General features: G+C 42.8%; 1 protein-coding gene across 1 annotated transcript in view; it reads right to left on the bottom strand.

Annotated features, from left to right (window-relative positions):
* Positions 1-15227, bottom strand: part of LOC135904647 (ATP-dependent DNA/RNA helicase DHX36-like) — a 66135-nt gene that overhangs the window by 33885 nt on the left and 17023 nt on the right. The window contains exons 8-15 of the mRNA XM_065435514.1: positions 14988-15062; positions 14728-14894; positions 12091-12172; positions 7404-7517; positions 6266-6368; positions 4342-4426; positions 3933-4053; positions 961-1104 (exon numbers count right to left, since the gene is read on the bottom strand). Of these exons, the coding sequence (XP_065291586.1) occupies positions 961-1104; positions 3933-4053; positions 4342-4426; positions 6266-6368; positions 7404-7517; positions 12091-12172; positions 14728-14894; positions 14988-15062 (891 nt within the window). The remainder of the gene's footprint in view (positions 1-960; positions 1105-3932; positions 4054-4341; positions 4427-6265; positions 6369-7403; positions 7518-12090; positions 12173-14727; positions 14895-14987; positions 15063-15227) is intronic.

The raw sequence follows: 15227 nt of genomic DNA on the forward strand, positions 1-15227 counted from the left end.
AGAATAAAAAAGTGACTAATGGTGACGTACATTCTACATGTCTGTGTTTATTATGTGCAGTATCACTTCATACCAAACACACATTAATTGCATAGCTGTACCTGCTTTATATTTCACCATTTAATCTTTCATCTCACGTTTTCCCGGCAAATTATTCTCCTATTTTCATCCCATAAACCCTTCCAGCATCATTGATGTACCAGTATGTTTCTGCATTTCTGTCCCACCATGTTCCTTTTGACATTCTTTTTGCCAGATATGGATGTGAGAATCACACCAACAGAGCACTTGACATTATCCTTGCAATTTTTTTCATTTCTGCACAAACAAATATAAACCATTGTGTCCATTTTATAATATCGACAGAAGGGACTTAACGTTGGGGCTGCACCACCACCGAAAAATCCACACACTGAAAGGGCTAAGAATATACATTCTTCAAACCTGCCCGCTTCAATCTCATATGATATTTCAATGATAATGCATGGACTTTTATAGCACGAGTGTCAGGCGTAGTGACATATTAACTTCCTTGTTTCTCATCTATTTTCATGTGAACTAAAGAACCTACATAGGACTTAAAATATTCTTAACAATGTTCAAAGCCTTCACAGACAATGCACAGTTAAGACAAAGTTTCAGCAAAACCTCATCACCATTTTAGACATGCTCATCAACTTTGCCATTTGATCATGACTTTAGCTCCAGCAGTGTGGTGAAAAGATGCAAGGTGAAAGACACAAGCTAAGAGCAAGGTGAAAAGATGTGAACACAAGTTGAAGGAGCACATGGGGTAAAACCCTACCATGTGCTATGGACAAAGTCCAGCGCTTGTCTCGTGCCTTCCTTCAACTTGTGCTTGCATCTTTCCACCTCGCTGGAACCGTCACACATAAAAAGCCAGAAAAGCCACAGTACCAAGAGATACTTCAGCATGCTACCAACAAGTGCGTGCCTTACCTCCCTGCTCGCCCTTTGCGTTGTTGGGCATTTGCCATCGACACCCACTCAGCGTCCAGAGTGGCGAGGTTTTTGTCCACATCAAAGTTGGACATTTTGATCTTACCACAGTCGATCACATACACAACATCATTGATGGTGATGCTGAAATAGGAGAAGTGTACACAGCATGACAATCATGTATGTGCACTTACATCTACTCATTTTGGCATTTAAGAAAATCTCTGGCGTTTACTAACTCACACGAGAAATAACTAGTAAACCCTTGTTAACTCGAACTCTGATATCACAGAGTATTGATTAGGTGAAATTTTTTTTTTAAGCTGTGGTTTCAACCCATGTGTTTCTCACCTTTTATCTCGCAAATTTTTCCACCACACTCCAGATATATCGAAATTGACTTAAAAAATACCAGGAAGAAATCAATGGGGCAGCGTCGGCAGCGTCCCTTGCACTCGCTTTTCATTCAGCGGCAGCTTACTAGCCAAGTCGGATGCCGTGCCGAACTGCACTCTCCGCCTATCATTCTCCCTCCCAGTATCACTGACCTTGCGTACTTGCTCGGCTGCTTGCTGCCACTTGTAACCTCACACAGCAGCAGTGAGCTGGGAGTCAATGTCTTTTCTTTAGAGCGCTGCTGTTAGGCACCTATTCCAGCAGCGAGCGGCATCGTCAGCATTGTCTTTTGTAATTGAGCGAACAAGCAAAGTGAAACATAAAAGTGAATGTGGAGCGCAGCAGGGTATGAAAGACGGCAATAGCAAAAATAGCACGAGGAGAAAAGCAGAGGAGGAGGGTATGGCGAAAGCGTGAGATGGGCCTTCCTGCAGATGACGATGGCTACGAGATGCTGCCTGAGTAGCGCGCATCGTCTGTATGGAAACAAAGCACTGCACGAGCGGAGATCTGTCTGCGGCAGCTGCTGTGAAGCATGCCCCATGCATCACCCACGCGCTGCCTTTCGTGATCTCTCAATTAGTGAGATACTAGTGCCACACTTCGCTCCATTTGCAATGTGCCGCATGAGACAGATTGTCCGGGCCAGCCAATATATCGCGAAATGAAAACGCATATAAAGCTGCGCTCAAATTTCACATTAGGGAGTATCGTAATTGTCGCTTCATAGTATCGGAGTATCATAATTGTGGTTTCTGGCATGTAAGATATCTTGGCCATGGATGCGCATGGATGTAAGTGCGGCTGAGCACATACGCAGCCGCGCACCCTGCTTTAGTGGCAATCTGCCGCATGTGCAAAGAGTGGGCGTGCCGAGACGGCATGGTATCATGTAAGCTATCCTCCCACACATTTAGTATTGGAGGTTGCATAATCTCGAGTTTCGGTGACCCATTGGAGCGAGAGACAGACGAAGCATTCGTTCCCCGCTGCTGGCGCTTTTCCTGATAGCTTCAAGCCAATACGGGCAACACTATCAGTCGTGAGGGCGGAGTGCATGCGTAAGTGTGGCTGACTTCGCCTAACTTGTACAGCGGATGTGAAGATATCATCAGCGCACGTGGCATGAAACTATCATTTGTCGTCGACTCCCAAATTCATCAAAATGAATTGTTTTCTCATTCAAATTAGCTTTCTCGATTGCCCGACAATTTGGCAAATTCTGCAGTGCCTTTGCTTGTAAGAAAAGTCTATCGGCGACTGTACTCATTTGCATAAAAGGTCAAATTTCAATACGAGATTTCGATATATAGAAGCAAATTGCTGAATTGACCTACTTCTTTATAGTGAGATTTCACTGTATCATCATTTTTAAAAATAGCATAAGGATGATAACATAACTTGATGCAAAGTGGCTGCAAAACATGCATTCTTGTCTGGGGAGAGCTAGAAGTTTGTCTTTGCGTGGTGTACAACTGCCACATTTATATATACATATATATATATAAAGAGAGAGAGAGAAAAGGAGAGAGAGAAGGAGGGGAAGAGTGGTAGTTGTTGGCAGAGAACCCCCACCACCCTCGAAAAGATTTATTTCTAGATATGCTGCTGCACTGCTATGCCCTCCACCCACGTCACCCATGCTTTGGTGCATTGGTTCAATAGTGCCGTTCACTTATTCCTAATACATTGCCAATAGAGTGGGTATAACTTTGCGTGTGAGTTGGGGTGAATGCGTGTAGATAACATGCGAAAAACTCCCTATGCCAGGAAGTGGCACTACTCCCTTTGTCAATATGTAATGAGCGGTGCTCACTCTTGCCAACATTCTGGAGCTGAAGTTCCTTCTTTGGAGGTAAGCAATACAACGCTGGTAGATAAGTGAATTTTTTTTATCCTTGAAAAAAGCCGTACATCATGAAGGGCCAGCAACACAGGCACTCTGTGTAGCAGTGGTCTATGAAATTGGCCAGACAGATTCGTCACATTCCTTAATACGTATGTCAGTCACTATTTTTGCAGCCAACTACTATACGTCTTCCCTCTACTGTTTCCCATTTTACAGCATGAATAGAGTACAGTGCGTTAATGAACACCTAGCTGCATTTCAGACAGACGATCACACCTTAGCAGGGCAAAAGTGGTAAAGGTTTTGTATTCGTGCTCTTTTCCTGAGGCAGCATGCAGCACACTGCTGCAAGTGCCATCTCATTTTTCTAGAGCAAACTGCTCGGTGACAACGGTCTATATAAAGCAACTACTGGGTGTGATATTATATGACATTTATGCATCTAGCATGGATTACCAAATTGGTACTACATATGTAACGATGAGAAAATTATAGTAGTGTGTCAAGACCAGCATATTTCTTTTGTCAGCCCAGCTTTCGTCAAACAACAGCTAAATAGCAGTACAGCACAGTAGCATGATTTAAAACAAAGGCTGTTAAGTTTCTCGATAAATCCACTAATTTGTGTACATAAAGAAGTTATGCAAATACATAGTACTACTAATGTAAAATGCTCATTTCCTTTCTTAGCATTAAAGATAAGAACTAGATAGACAGGCAAAACTACCTTGTTTCAGCGATGTTGGTGGCAAGAACAATTTTGCGAACTCCGGAAGGAGGTCTATCGAACACTTGTCTCTGGTTGACAGTTGGCATCATGGAGTGCAGGGGAATTATCAGCGATGAACCTGAAAAGATAGAGATGCACTAAGTCACCAGCACAGCAATGAAAATAGTGGGAGGAAATGGGGGGGGGGAAGGGGGGGAAGCACAGAGGGAATATTGCCACTAAGTAGGCTACGCAAAGTATGTATCTTCTTGTGGTAAGGTGGATAGCTGGGCAAGTTGAAATTGATGCATTCTATGAATCGGCGCAGGAAACAACGGCAACACTAAGAAAGGATCGACACAGGAAGTGCGTCTTTTTTAGTGTTGCCGTGGTTTTCCACGCCGATTCAAAGTACGTAACTTCTTACCTCGAAGACCTGAATCAGCTTTCAGACGTTTGTTCAGCTCACTGATCTGCTCCCAGCCCGGAAGGAAAACCAGTATTGCTCCTTCCTAAAGAATGAGTGTTTGAAGGCCATTAACACTGTGCAAATGTGTTGAAAGGAAGTAAAAACAATGACAATACAGTTATACGCATTCTCTTACAGCGCAATGACACGAAAATCTCAGCCTCAATTGTCTCATGAGGCATTGTACACTGAAATAGTGAAATAGACAGTGCGAAAGCACCTGCCCGATGGCAAAAAAAGCTAAGTGCATTTCTTTAATGATTTCAAGAATTGAACAAGGCATGCAGCTAGCATAGTCTGTGAATCCAGTGCACAAAGCATGTATATTGTTAAAGCAGCAGTTTGTAATGCTCAGGAATAGTTAGTGAGGCTTAGTTACCTAAAACCATGTGCAAACTATCAGCCAGACCAGCTCTTACTTCGCATGAGCACCATGCACTGATAAATATAGCGGTTGTCAGAAGACAGTGCTACAATCTCTCAAGTGCTTCTATTAAAAGTTGTGTGGTCTGTTCACAAGCTCATCTACAAATGTAAATGAGAGCTTCTAGCATTGCACACTGCACTGGCATGTTCACTAAACATGATTTCTCTCACTTCTGGCTACTCTGTGGCTTATCTAGGAATGAGGCTAACTCATTTTGAATAGAAACCAATAAGATGAATTGAACTGAGGGGTCCCAAGGCAACAGATGAGCTATAAGAGACATCACAGCGAAGAAAACAAGGTGACTTGGCTACCTACTGTTTTCTAACGTGTGCCTAAATCTAACTTACCTATGTTTATTCTCACATTTTGACTCGTCAGAATGTGGCTTACGTGGGCAGAAAGTGTGACCATTACCACACGCTCAGCCGGAGAATGCCATATAATGGGTATAAATAGCATTCAGAAGCAATAGGTAGCCTCAGGTGACGTGCAAGTGGCATTCATGATGTGAGCAGTTAAACTGTTAAAGCAACATTCACACAGTTGAGAAAACCTGCAGTTTGCTCCAAATTTCATGTATCTCGGGGCATGCATGTCAAACCACTGTAAGACACCCGCAACAATACGCTGCATCAACTGAAAAAGAAAATGATTTCTGGGTTTTTACAAATCAAAACCACAATTTGATTATGAGGTATGCTGCAGTGAAGGATTCTGGATTTTTTAACATCTGGGATTCGTTTTTTTGCATAGACCAGCCGCCACATCCGAGATCAACCCACGACCTTGACCTCAACAGCACAATGCCATAGCCATTGGGCTACTATGCTGAGTGACCATACATGCACAGAAGTTGGGTGTTTTGCTCGACCACTACAAACCATCCATGTGGAGGGTGTCGGAAAAGCCGGATATAGCAGTTAGTTTGCACATTTGGCAACTATGGCTGCACTGTCGTTTGCCACAACATAGCCAGCAGCGGTGCATCAGACCAGAGAACAGCCATGGCATGCCCAGCTCAAAAGGCATAAAAGTCACGAATCTGCAGGCTTAAGATCAGTGTGTCACTACCAAAACTGCATGTTGACGGAGGAAATGCTCGCTTTTGAATTTTGTTCTCTTGCATAGTTCTCTTGCACGCAAGGAGCAGTACACAGACACTTATGCTCCTATGCATGCGCTAGCTGAATTCATGTGGTAACGTTGATACCTCTCCAACCCATGCGAATAAATGGACAACGAAAGGACTTTTGTCAGTGTGTGGTGTCATGTGGAACTCGGTTTGAATTTTTTTCATCATGTGAATACCGCTCAATTGCAGTCCAAAGGTGCCCACAGCATAAGGCATCAACATCTAACATTTAAAAAAGAAAGACATGGCAAGCAAGAAATAGTAGAGACTAGTGCACAAAGATCCTCGAAACTAACATATAAAAGCTTCAGTATGCTTACAGGTTTCTTGGTACAGATCTCTGAAATCAATGCATGTACCAAGTCCAAGTCTATGCACAGCTCATTCCATTCTGACAAAGTTTCCAAGGTTCTGTGTGAATACCTGAGTGCAAAAAGACAAGAAAAAATGGAGAGTGTGGCAATGTATAAATGTCAGTCATGACAGAAGCAAAGTTCCTGAAATGCTAGTTTGAAGTTTTCATTGACCACTAAATGCAAGAGGCCTTGAAAAGGTTTCCCAATGCCATACTGACGTGTTTATCGGTGATTGATCACGAACTGATAGAATGACAGCACCTTCATTTTTGTAGAGATAAATTACTTTCATACATTCACAATCTCCTTTTCTGCACAGCTGATATACTTTATGAAAACACTCTTTTACCATGTGTTTTAGCCTACCTCAGCCAACAAAATAAGGAAAAGGAATGAAGAGACTTCAAGATATTCTGCAGTCTGTTGTACTCTTCAATCTGTCCTCGTATGTTTCTTAATTTCACCTGACATCAATCCCTTTTACTTTTAATCCTAAGTCCCTGTTCAAGGAAGGATGATTATGTTTCTTTTAATTTCATGTGTAAAAGGATTCATAAATCTGGTTGAGAATATGATTAAGAGCAGAAGGAGCAACAACCACTATAAGAAAAATTAAACCAACTTTTGAAACAGTTCTTTCTTGTTTCTTCACAAGCTGAAAACAGGCTTCAATATGGCGTAGTTTGTTCAACTTCATAATTTGTGTCGGTCTTCCTTGATCAGTCACACTAAAGTCATTAATACATAACCTATCTTGAAAAGCAATTCAAACCTGTTATTCATAAAAAGCTGTAATTAATCAAGAATAAAGGTAACTAGTACCGGATAGTTATCATCCATTTCTGTTACATCACTGAAACTTCAAGGGAACACATTTTCTTTAAAATACTTTTTCTGCTGTCACGCCACTACGGAGGTTTAACACCATAATAAAAACCAAGCGTGCATGACACCAGGTTGTAGTCACTGTAGTCGTAGCAATTATTTTACTTGCTCTCACTGCATGGCAGAAAGCCCACAAAGTGCATCAAATGCAGCAAAAAAAAGAAAGAAAAGAAATCGACCCCAGATATGAACCCTTCTGGCCAAAGAACCTACTCACTTTCCTTCGAGGCTTCGAACAAACGGCATGGCATCTTGAATCATGCTCTCAAACTTCTTTCTGTCTTTCCAATGAATACCAGCGTTACGAGAATACACACTGTTTCCTCGGTACCTGCCAAAGAGTGAGAAACATACCTGAGTGTAACATTTCACTAACATAGACAAAAACATTTCCTCCTGTTATCTGTTTTTCAAGAATTGCACAAATTCAACTCATAAGGGTGTAACTAAGGCAATGGACATGCATGTACACAGGCGTATCAATCAGAGGTGGGCTGGGAGCAAACCTCCTCATAGCACCACACTCCCAAATTAATTAAGTTCTGGCGTGTTGCCTGCCAAAACAACAGCCTGATTAGCAAGCACTCCGTAGTGAACAACACCGGATTACTGTTGGCCCTCCAGGATTCTTTAGTGCAAACACAAATCAAAGTACACAAGCATTCTTGTGTTTTCCACCATCGTAATGCAGCCGCTGCGGGCGGAAATAGAACTTGTGACCTCGTGCTTAGCAACGCAACAGCCACTAAGCCCGAGTGGCGGATACCACTATGAGCTGCCTCACGGTCACTCAATTCAAGATGGCTGCAAAGATGTCAAAACTCCCAAACAGCCAGTCTAGTGTTGAATTTCGTTAATATTTACACCACATGCTTGACTTGGTGTAACTACAACAAACTTTCCAAACTTTTCAATGAGAAAATTACCAAGGCATAATACACTATCCAAAATGACTTGCCCTTTGCACTCATCTGCATAGTGTACGGCAGGAGTTCCCAAACTGGTTTCCACAAACGACATTTTAGGGTTCTGCAACTGGCCAATATGAATACAACCCCATCCGTTCTTCGGTGTACTTTTACGTTACGGTTTAATTGAACAATTAAAACTGTAAGGATATAAGTGGTAAAAAGAAATAAGAGGGCAGAAGAAGAAGGTGGGTGAGGTTCACCAAGGTCAGAAAGTTTGGGAACCCCTGGTCTATGGGACATCAAACGCAGGTCTGCCAAACTTGAAATTTGGAAAATAATACATTTGAAGTAAAAGAAATACAATAATTTGATGAATTATACTGAAATTGTGGAGATCCACAGAAATTTTTGTTTGTAGGGACGTTGTGAACAGGCACTCAGCTCCATATAGTCACCACAACAATGTGCTACACCACAAATAGAAATACTTATGAATTTTATTCATTAAAATTTCAAATACTATATTGGCAGCCAAACTCTGGTTGTCATTATACATTGGTTCTATAGGATCATGTTGCTTCGGGGGATAGGGCCAAGTAATTGATGGTTCGAAAAAATGAAGCTCTGGAAAATCGGTCAGCCACTGTATTCTCTTTTTCTGTAATATCAGTGCCAACTTAAACTAAGGCACAAATGAAAAAATTGTACAGTGATTAGTGCCAATATGACAATTGTAAACAAGCTAAAAAAATCTGACATTTCATGATAAAACCATACAAGTTGGCTGGTATGCAAATGTTATGAGGAAAAATAGAGACTCCTGTTCAGCAGCTCAGATGGACCCTATGTTTCCTTTGCCTCCTTCCCTACTGTTCAGACCCACATCAACAGGTTACTGTCCTCAATATATCTCAGTGTTACTTGAGCAGCGAGATAGCTCAGCCACCAAAATAGAAGACGCATTTGAACGCAGCAGATCACCCAATAAAACAAGCGGAGATGTGCAATCCGCACGATGGCAATACTGAAAGTACTGGTGCTCTGAAGTACATTATGTACTGATGAGATGCAAAAGGAAAGTTATGATCTGCCAAGGCACTAATGCCTTTGGCAAATCAGGGTCACAGAAAGAGGGTGCCATAGTCTTATAAGTAGCATTGGCAATGCGGTACATGAAAAGGTAGCACGAGTGAGTTCTGTAGAAATTTCCAGTAACATATATGTACTGACCAAACATAATTTTCTGCAACAATCAAATGCAAGTTAGCTTCTTATTATCAAGCAGGTGATATCATTCACTAATAACAACAAAACATACAATGTGAGTGGGACAGCTGGTTTCAAATTTTCACAGAAGTGGCATCTTGTCCAATGTTTACGTCACCTCCTCGCTTCCAAAAGCTCTACCCTTAGCAAAAGTGATTCTTTGGTGGTTTTTAAGCCCTAATCTAGCACTTCAGCTTGACTCAACGCATGACTTTAATGTCCTCAATCACATTACAAGAATAGGGTGCATAACACAAAAACAGAAAAAAAGTTTTTATCACTGAGTACCATTGTGTGTAAAGAGAGCTACAGTGATAACTTGTAGTTAAAAGGAGTAACAAAGGGTGCCATCTTGGAAATACATGCAAAACTTTTCACCAGTGGATGTCGCCACACTCCCTCTCTGACTAACCTTTCATTGACTCAGACTAGCCTCTCACAAATCATTCATTATGCTGCCAAACATGAAGTTGTGGAATGGAATCCTGGCCATGACACCAGCATTACGATGGAGGTGAAATGAAAGAACGCTCACGTACTTAAACTTAGGTGCATGCTATGGAAACCCATGAGTGTAAGGAAATAAGAGTGAGACAGTCTGCTTAGTTCGCCATTTTAATGAACATTCTCTTCTTCTCTTCCCACACCTCCAGTCACGGTCGTCGTCTTTCTTATCTTCCTGGAGGTTCCGCTTCAGGCACTTCACGCTCTCCGCGGCTTTGATTGTCTCCCCTCATGGGGTAATATGGAAACATGTTTCCAATGGTGCTGCATTCAATATTCCTCCCGGTGCTTCGTAATAAATGGCCTTCAGAACACCTAGTTGCTTCACTGTTTTGATCACCATGTAGGGGCCGCTGAATGGAGACTTCGAGCCGTCCAGTCCTTTGCGTACGGCAACTGAGTGCCCTGGTTCGATGTCTGGGAATTTTATACCGATGCTTGGAGTCGTAAAATTTTTTCATTTATAGCTTGTACTGATGCTGTTATTTTGCCTTGGCATGTTCTTGTAGAATAACCTTGTCTACTATTCCCAGGAGATGATATGCCGATAGCCATGGGCTGGTTCCACAGGTAGCAAAATGAGGTGTGCAACCAAGGCCAGCCATACAGCAGCGGTTGTGATGCTGGACGGTAGCTTACAGAGTGCATTTCCATCCGCCAACAAAGTTTGGACGTAATGTTGCGTATGTCTTCAAATCACGGATCAATCGCTCAGCCAGAGCGTTACCCTCAGGATGGTATGGTGTAGTGAATCACAGGGTGATCCCTTTTTCGTGTGCCCAAGCTCTTCCCCTTTTGTTTCTGAATGCTGGACCATTGTCGGTGACAATGACTTTAGTATTGGCTGTGGGGATTTACAGAGTCACCATCTGCTGGAAGTTGCTTGCTTGTGTAGTATGTGGGATAACTTGACGCACTTCTCATGTGTTTTACTGTTGGCGCTCAATAAAAAAATGATGCAGGAGCCCTCCTGGACATTTAAGTACTTTGGAAATGATAGGAGTTATTTAATGCCAAAAATATTAATCTTGAGCAAACAGAAAGCACTGAACGGTGTACAGAAGCTATCTCTTTACCCAATACGTACAGTGAAAGCCCATTGCATGCGGTCGCCGTTATGGAGTCCCCTGAACCAGTTTCTTGCATGAAAGGGAGGTAATCACTGAACACAAACTATGTAAAATATTGCCTTATAGTGGGCTATCTGTATAATGAAATGGAGCATAACAGAATGAAGCCTCAATCGCACAGTTTCGCACTTTGCCGTGAGCTTTAGACCACAGCATATGAGCATCTGGCAGTACACAAACAACCAGTGTTGCATAGACGCTATCATATCTGTTCAAAAATAATTTCGCCATAACCAGGCATTTGGACGCCTACGGTGATTTGTGATGTACTGTACCGACGATTCATTTTTTTTTTCGTTTCTTCTATGGAACTAATATTCAAATAGCCATGGAAGATAATATTCAAACCCTTTTCACACAAACCGCTTCCACCGCTCAAGCCATAGCCATTGACACCACAGGAACCGTCGCCGCCACCCTGCCACCTGTGGCATCCCCTATCATTCATCATGGCCCACACTAACACTGACACAACACTGTGGCAGTGGAACTACCGAGGCTACTTCCATAAACAACCCTTCCTCCGTCAACACCTCCGTACTATACTTCATGCCAACCCGACGTAATCTTACTCCAGGAAACTCCACGATACTCCGGTCAACCTTCCAGGATATCAACCTTTGACCGCGAACAACGCTCCACACGGAGTCTGCACACTCGTTTGAAAAAGAATTACCGCAATCGAACACGATCTCAATGATTGGCGCATCAAACACCTCTTCATTGAGCTCATCCCGCACAGAAAACGAAAGGAAGGAATATTTACCCTCAATATCCACAATACTCCATCTCAATGCCATAGCCGATTTCTAACCCTCTTCAAGAAGGCCCTTAACATCGCAGGCAGCAGGCCCCTTATCATCGGAGGTGACTTCAATCTCCCGCAAACAGGATGGGGCGACAGACACAACTCTGCTGCAGGTCATAACTTATGGCAAGATTTCAATGATTAATACTCCCATACTGATTAATCACTGCTTCTTCGATTAAACTACTTCAATGGCTTGCTAAAAGCAGTGGTTGCCCACATCAAGCCACGTGTGTGTGAAATGGGCTGTCAGTGACCAACAGTGCAACTATGACGCAGCCATACCCAATTTGTTCAAGAACATCTTCGAGGTAGGCCACTTCCACAGGAAAAGCGATGCCTGGTATTTCTAACCGTGGGCAGTTACCTGGGGGTATAAAATTGGAAAAATAGGTTGGGTGAGTACACCTAATGACAAAAGAACATTGCAAGAGAAAAATGGGTAACAATGCAAATAACCATGTGCACTGCAGCAGCGCTTTTCGAAGCCTTGATTCATGCATGTGATGACCCAATGGCGGGTCACTTGTCATATTCTGCTAGTGCGTTGAAGTCAACTTGTACTTGGTAAGTCACCAGACTTCCTGAAGGTGCAGAGAGATGGCGCCACATGACATGCAAGATCAGAAGCAACAAGAATTCCCCCCCCCCCCCCCCCCCGTAGATTTCTAGCAAAAAAATGTCACTTGCATGCTGCAGAAAAGCCTTGGCCAGCCACATAGGGGGAATAACTACCGTGTCCCACCTGTGACCCCAATCTTGGGGAAGGTGTTTACAATTCTGCTATTGCTTATCCTAAAGCAAAACGCATTCTCTACAAAACACAACATTCTTTCCCATACTGTCCGCCCGAAACACTAACAAGGCACAGGATAGAAAAAAAAGCTAAATCTCCGTAAAGTCTAGGCACACTGCCTCAACATCAATGTTACAGTGTGTAGCACTGTAGTCTATTAGAAGTGCCATGCTCTAAGAGTGCAGAAATTCACTTTTTTGCAGAACCCGTTTTCAGTGAACTTTGGCTTCCAACCATACATACATAACATACATTGCTTTATGACTATTCTCTGGCAGCCAGATAATATGTACTATAATGCCAGTGCTTCACTCAGAAAGAGTGCGCTTCAATGAAGCGCATAGAGTAAACACAGTCGCAGATTTCCCAGTTATAAAAAGAAGACATGTCAACAACAGAACCATCATGTAGAAGTGAGAGCAGCTGATAGCAGTAGTTTGCTTCTAATGTCACTCGTGTGCATTTTTGGCAAAAGGCATTCTAATTAGGATAGCAATATGGGGAAGCTGGTCCAGGTTCACAACGTGAATGCAGCGCAAAGCAATGAAGTGCGAAGCACCTTTGTGTGTACATCTTTCCATTAAGCATACAATTACTGTACATCATTGATACATTCCTGTTATGTACGTTTTTCCAACGCCAACGTTTGTAATTGAGAACCCAAAAAATGATCCAATAGAGGTCCGCTCATTCATAATCCTCATAATCATTTATTGTCTCTTTAAAGAAAACCTTTCAGGGTATTACATAACAGGAGGGGGACAAAGGCATCAATAAGCACTATGGTCATTATTATACAGTGGTACACAAAACTTAGTATAAATGTTAGAAGACGATGGGTGAGAAAAAAACAAGAACAAAAACAAAACAAAAATAATAAAGTACCAACAGACAGTAGAACTAGCAGCATCAACTGGCATTCCTGACCGGTTCATATGTTCACAGAAAACGCAATTTTTCGGCAACAACGTTCAGTATGTCGCTAAACTGCGATCGTATATGTTTTCCAGCCGCTAGATCCCACGTAAACAAGAAAATGCATCAGGCACCTGCAATCGGGAACAGTATATAGCTGCCAAACACAGCAGCTACATCGCAATACTCACCTGCCCTTCTCAAATGAAAACGCTGGCGCATACTCAGTTTCTCATTTCAGGACCAGCAAATTTCCGGGGTCATCGCACGCAGCACTCCAGCTATCATTGCCAATTCTACTGCAATAAGCATCTTTGCCTATCTGTTTCACAGTGCGTGGTGTCGTCGGAAGCATAGTGCACGCTTTCAATAGGTGATAACTGAATAGCTCTGCCGCTCTCTGCTGCAGACTGTGATCACATACATTTTCTGGCTGCTAGATCCCATGTGAACAAAAAGAAAGGTGTGACACACAAGCGATCGAGAACAGTATATAGCTGCCCATTTCGCATGAAGATGACGGCACACAAAGTTTCTTATTCTGGTACCAGCAAATCTCTGCCCAGGTCATCACATGCCGCGTTCACAGCTATCGCCACCAAACCTATTGCAATAAGCATCTTCACCTATATGTTTTACAGTGTGCGGTGCATAATACCATTGGTAGCGCACTGCACGCATTTAGTAGTCGATAATCCAAACACACTGCCATTCCCTGCTGCAGGCGGAACGATGTGGGATGTGGGTATCACGTTTCAGTTTCGCTATGGTGGCATCCAGCGTCAACCACCAGCTCGATTTCACTTCGGTTTCCTGTCGCCCTCTCAAAACACCACACAATAGGAAAACAACAAAATGTGTCTCGGGCTGCTGGGGCACCACCAGCGCGAAGCACGTTGGCATCCTGTGCCGCAGTGATCCACCCGACGTTTTGCATTACTTAGATGACAGACTCAACTATTCTTGACAAGTTTTTTTAGTTACTTTGGATCACACATTTTCCCAGTCAGTAAGTTTTTTTTTGTTTAGTTTTTTTCCAAAATGCATGAACGAGGTTCTACTGTAGCTACCCCCACTTCGTTGCCTTGCACTGCATCAACATCACGAAAAGGCATTCCCCAATGTTTTGTGCAGCCAAATGGCTGCCGCCTTTGCAATTTTCTTACAGTGCAACTACAAAGTAAAGAATACAGCTGTGCAATTGTACTCACCAAAGTAGTCAGAGAAGAGTTCCGCATTGATTGTGGCGCTCATAAGTATCACGCGCAGGTCAGGCCTCACGGCCAGCAGGTCTTTTAGGATGATGCTGAGAAAGTCAGTCTGCAAGTCGCGTTCGTGAACCTCGTCGAGTATTATGTGAGAGGCTCCCATAATGTACCTAGGAGGGAGTGTCACACAGTAAACATCGCAATGCCACGAATAGGCTATGCCACAAACGAGTATGGCCTGCAATATTGAGCAATACACTCACGGGTCACCCTGAAGTTGCTGCAACAGAATTCCCGTGGTGCAGAAGAGGATAGAGCCACGGTCTCTAGGTGCTCTACTGAATAAGAAAAAGCAAAGAGAAAAAATACATGAGCTGTTGGGAAACCTCCAGTAAACACTGTTAAGCTCCTAATTCTAGCAACTATTTGTGGGACTAACAATCTTGTCCATGCTTTGAAGGGCAGCAGTGCTTAGCAAGACTTCAGGAATGTTAACAATACAC

The sequence above is a fragment of the Dermacentor albipictus genome, chromosome 2, assembly GCF_038994185.2.
Source record: "Dermacentor albipictus isolate Rhodes 1998 colony chromosome 2, USDA_Dalb.pri_finalv2, whole genome shotgun sequence".
Classification (NCBI taxonomy): domain Eukaryota; kingdom Metazoa; phylum Arthropoda; class Arachnida; order Ixodida; family Ixodidae; genus Dermacentor; species Dermacentor albipictus.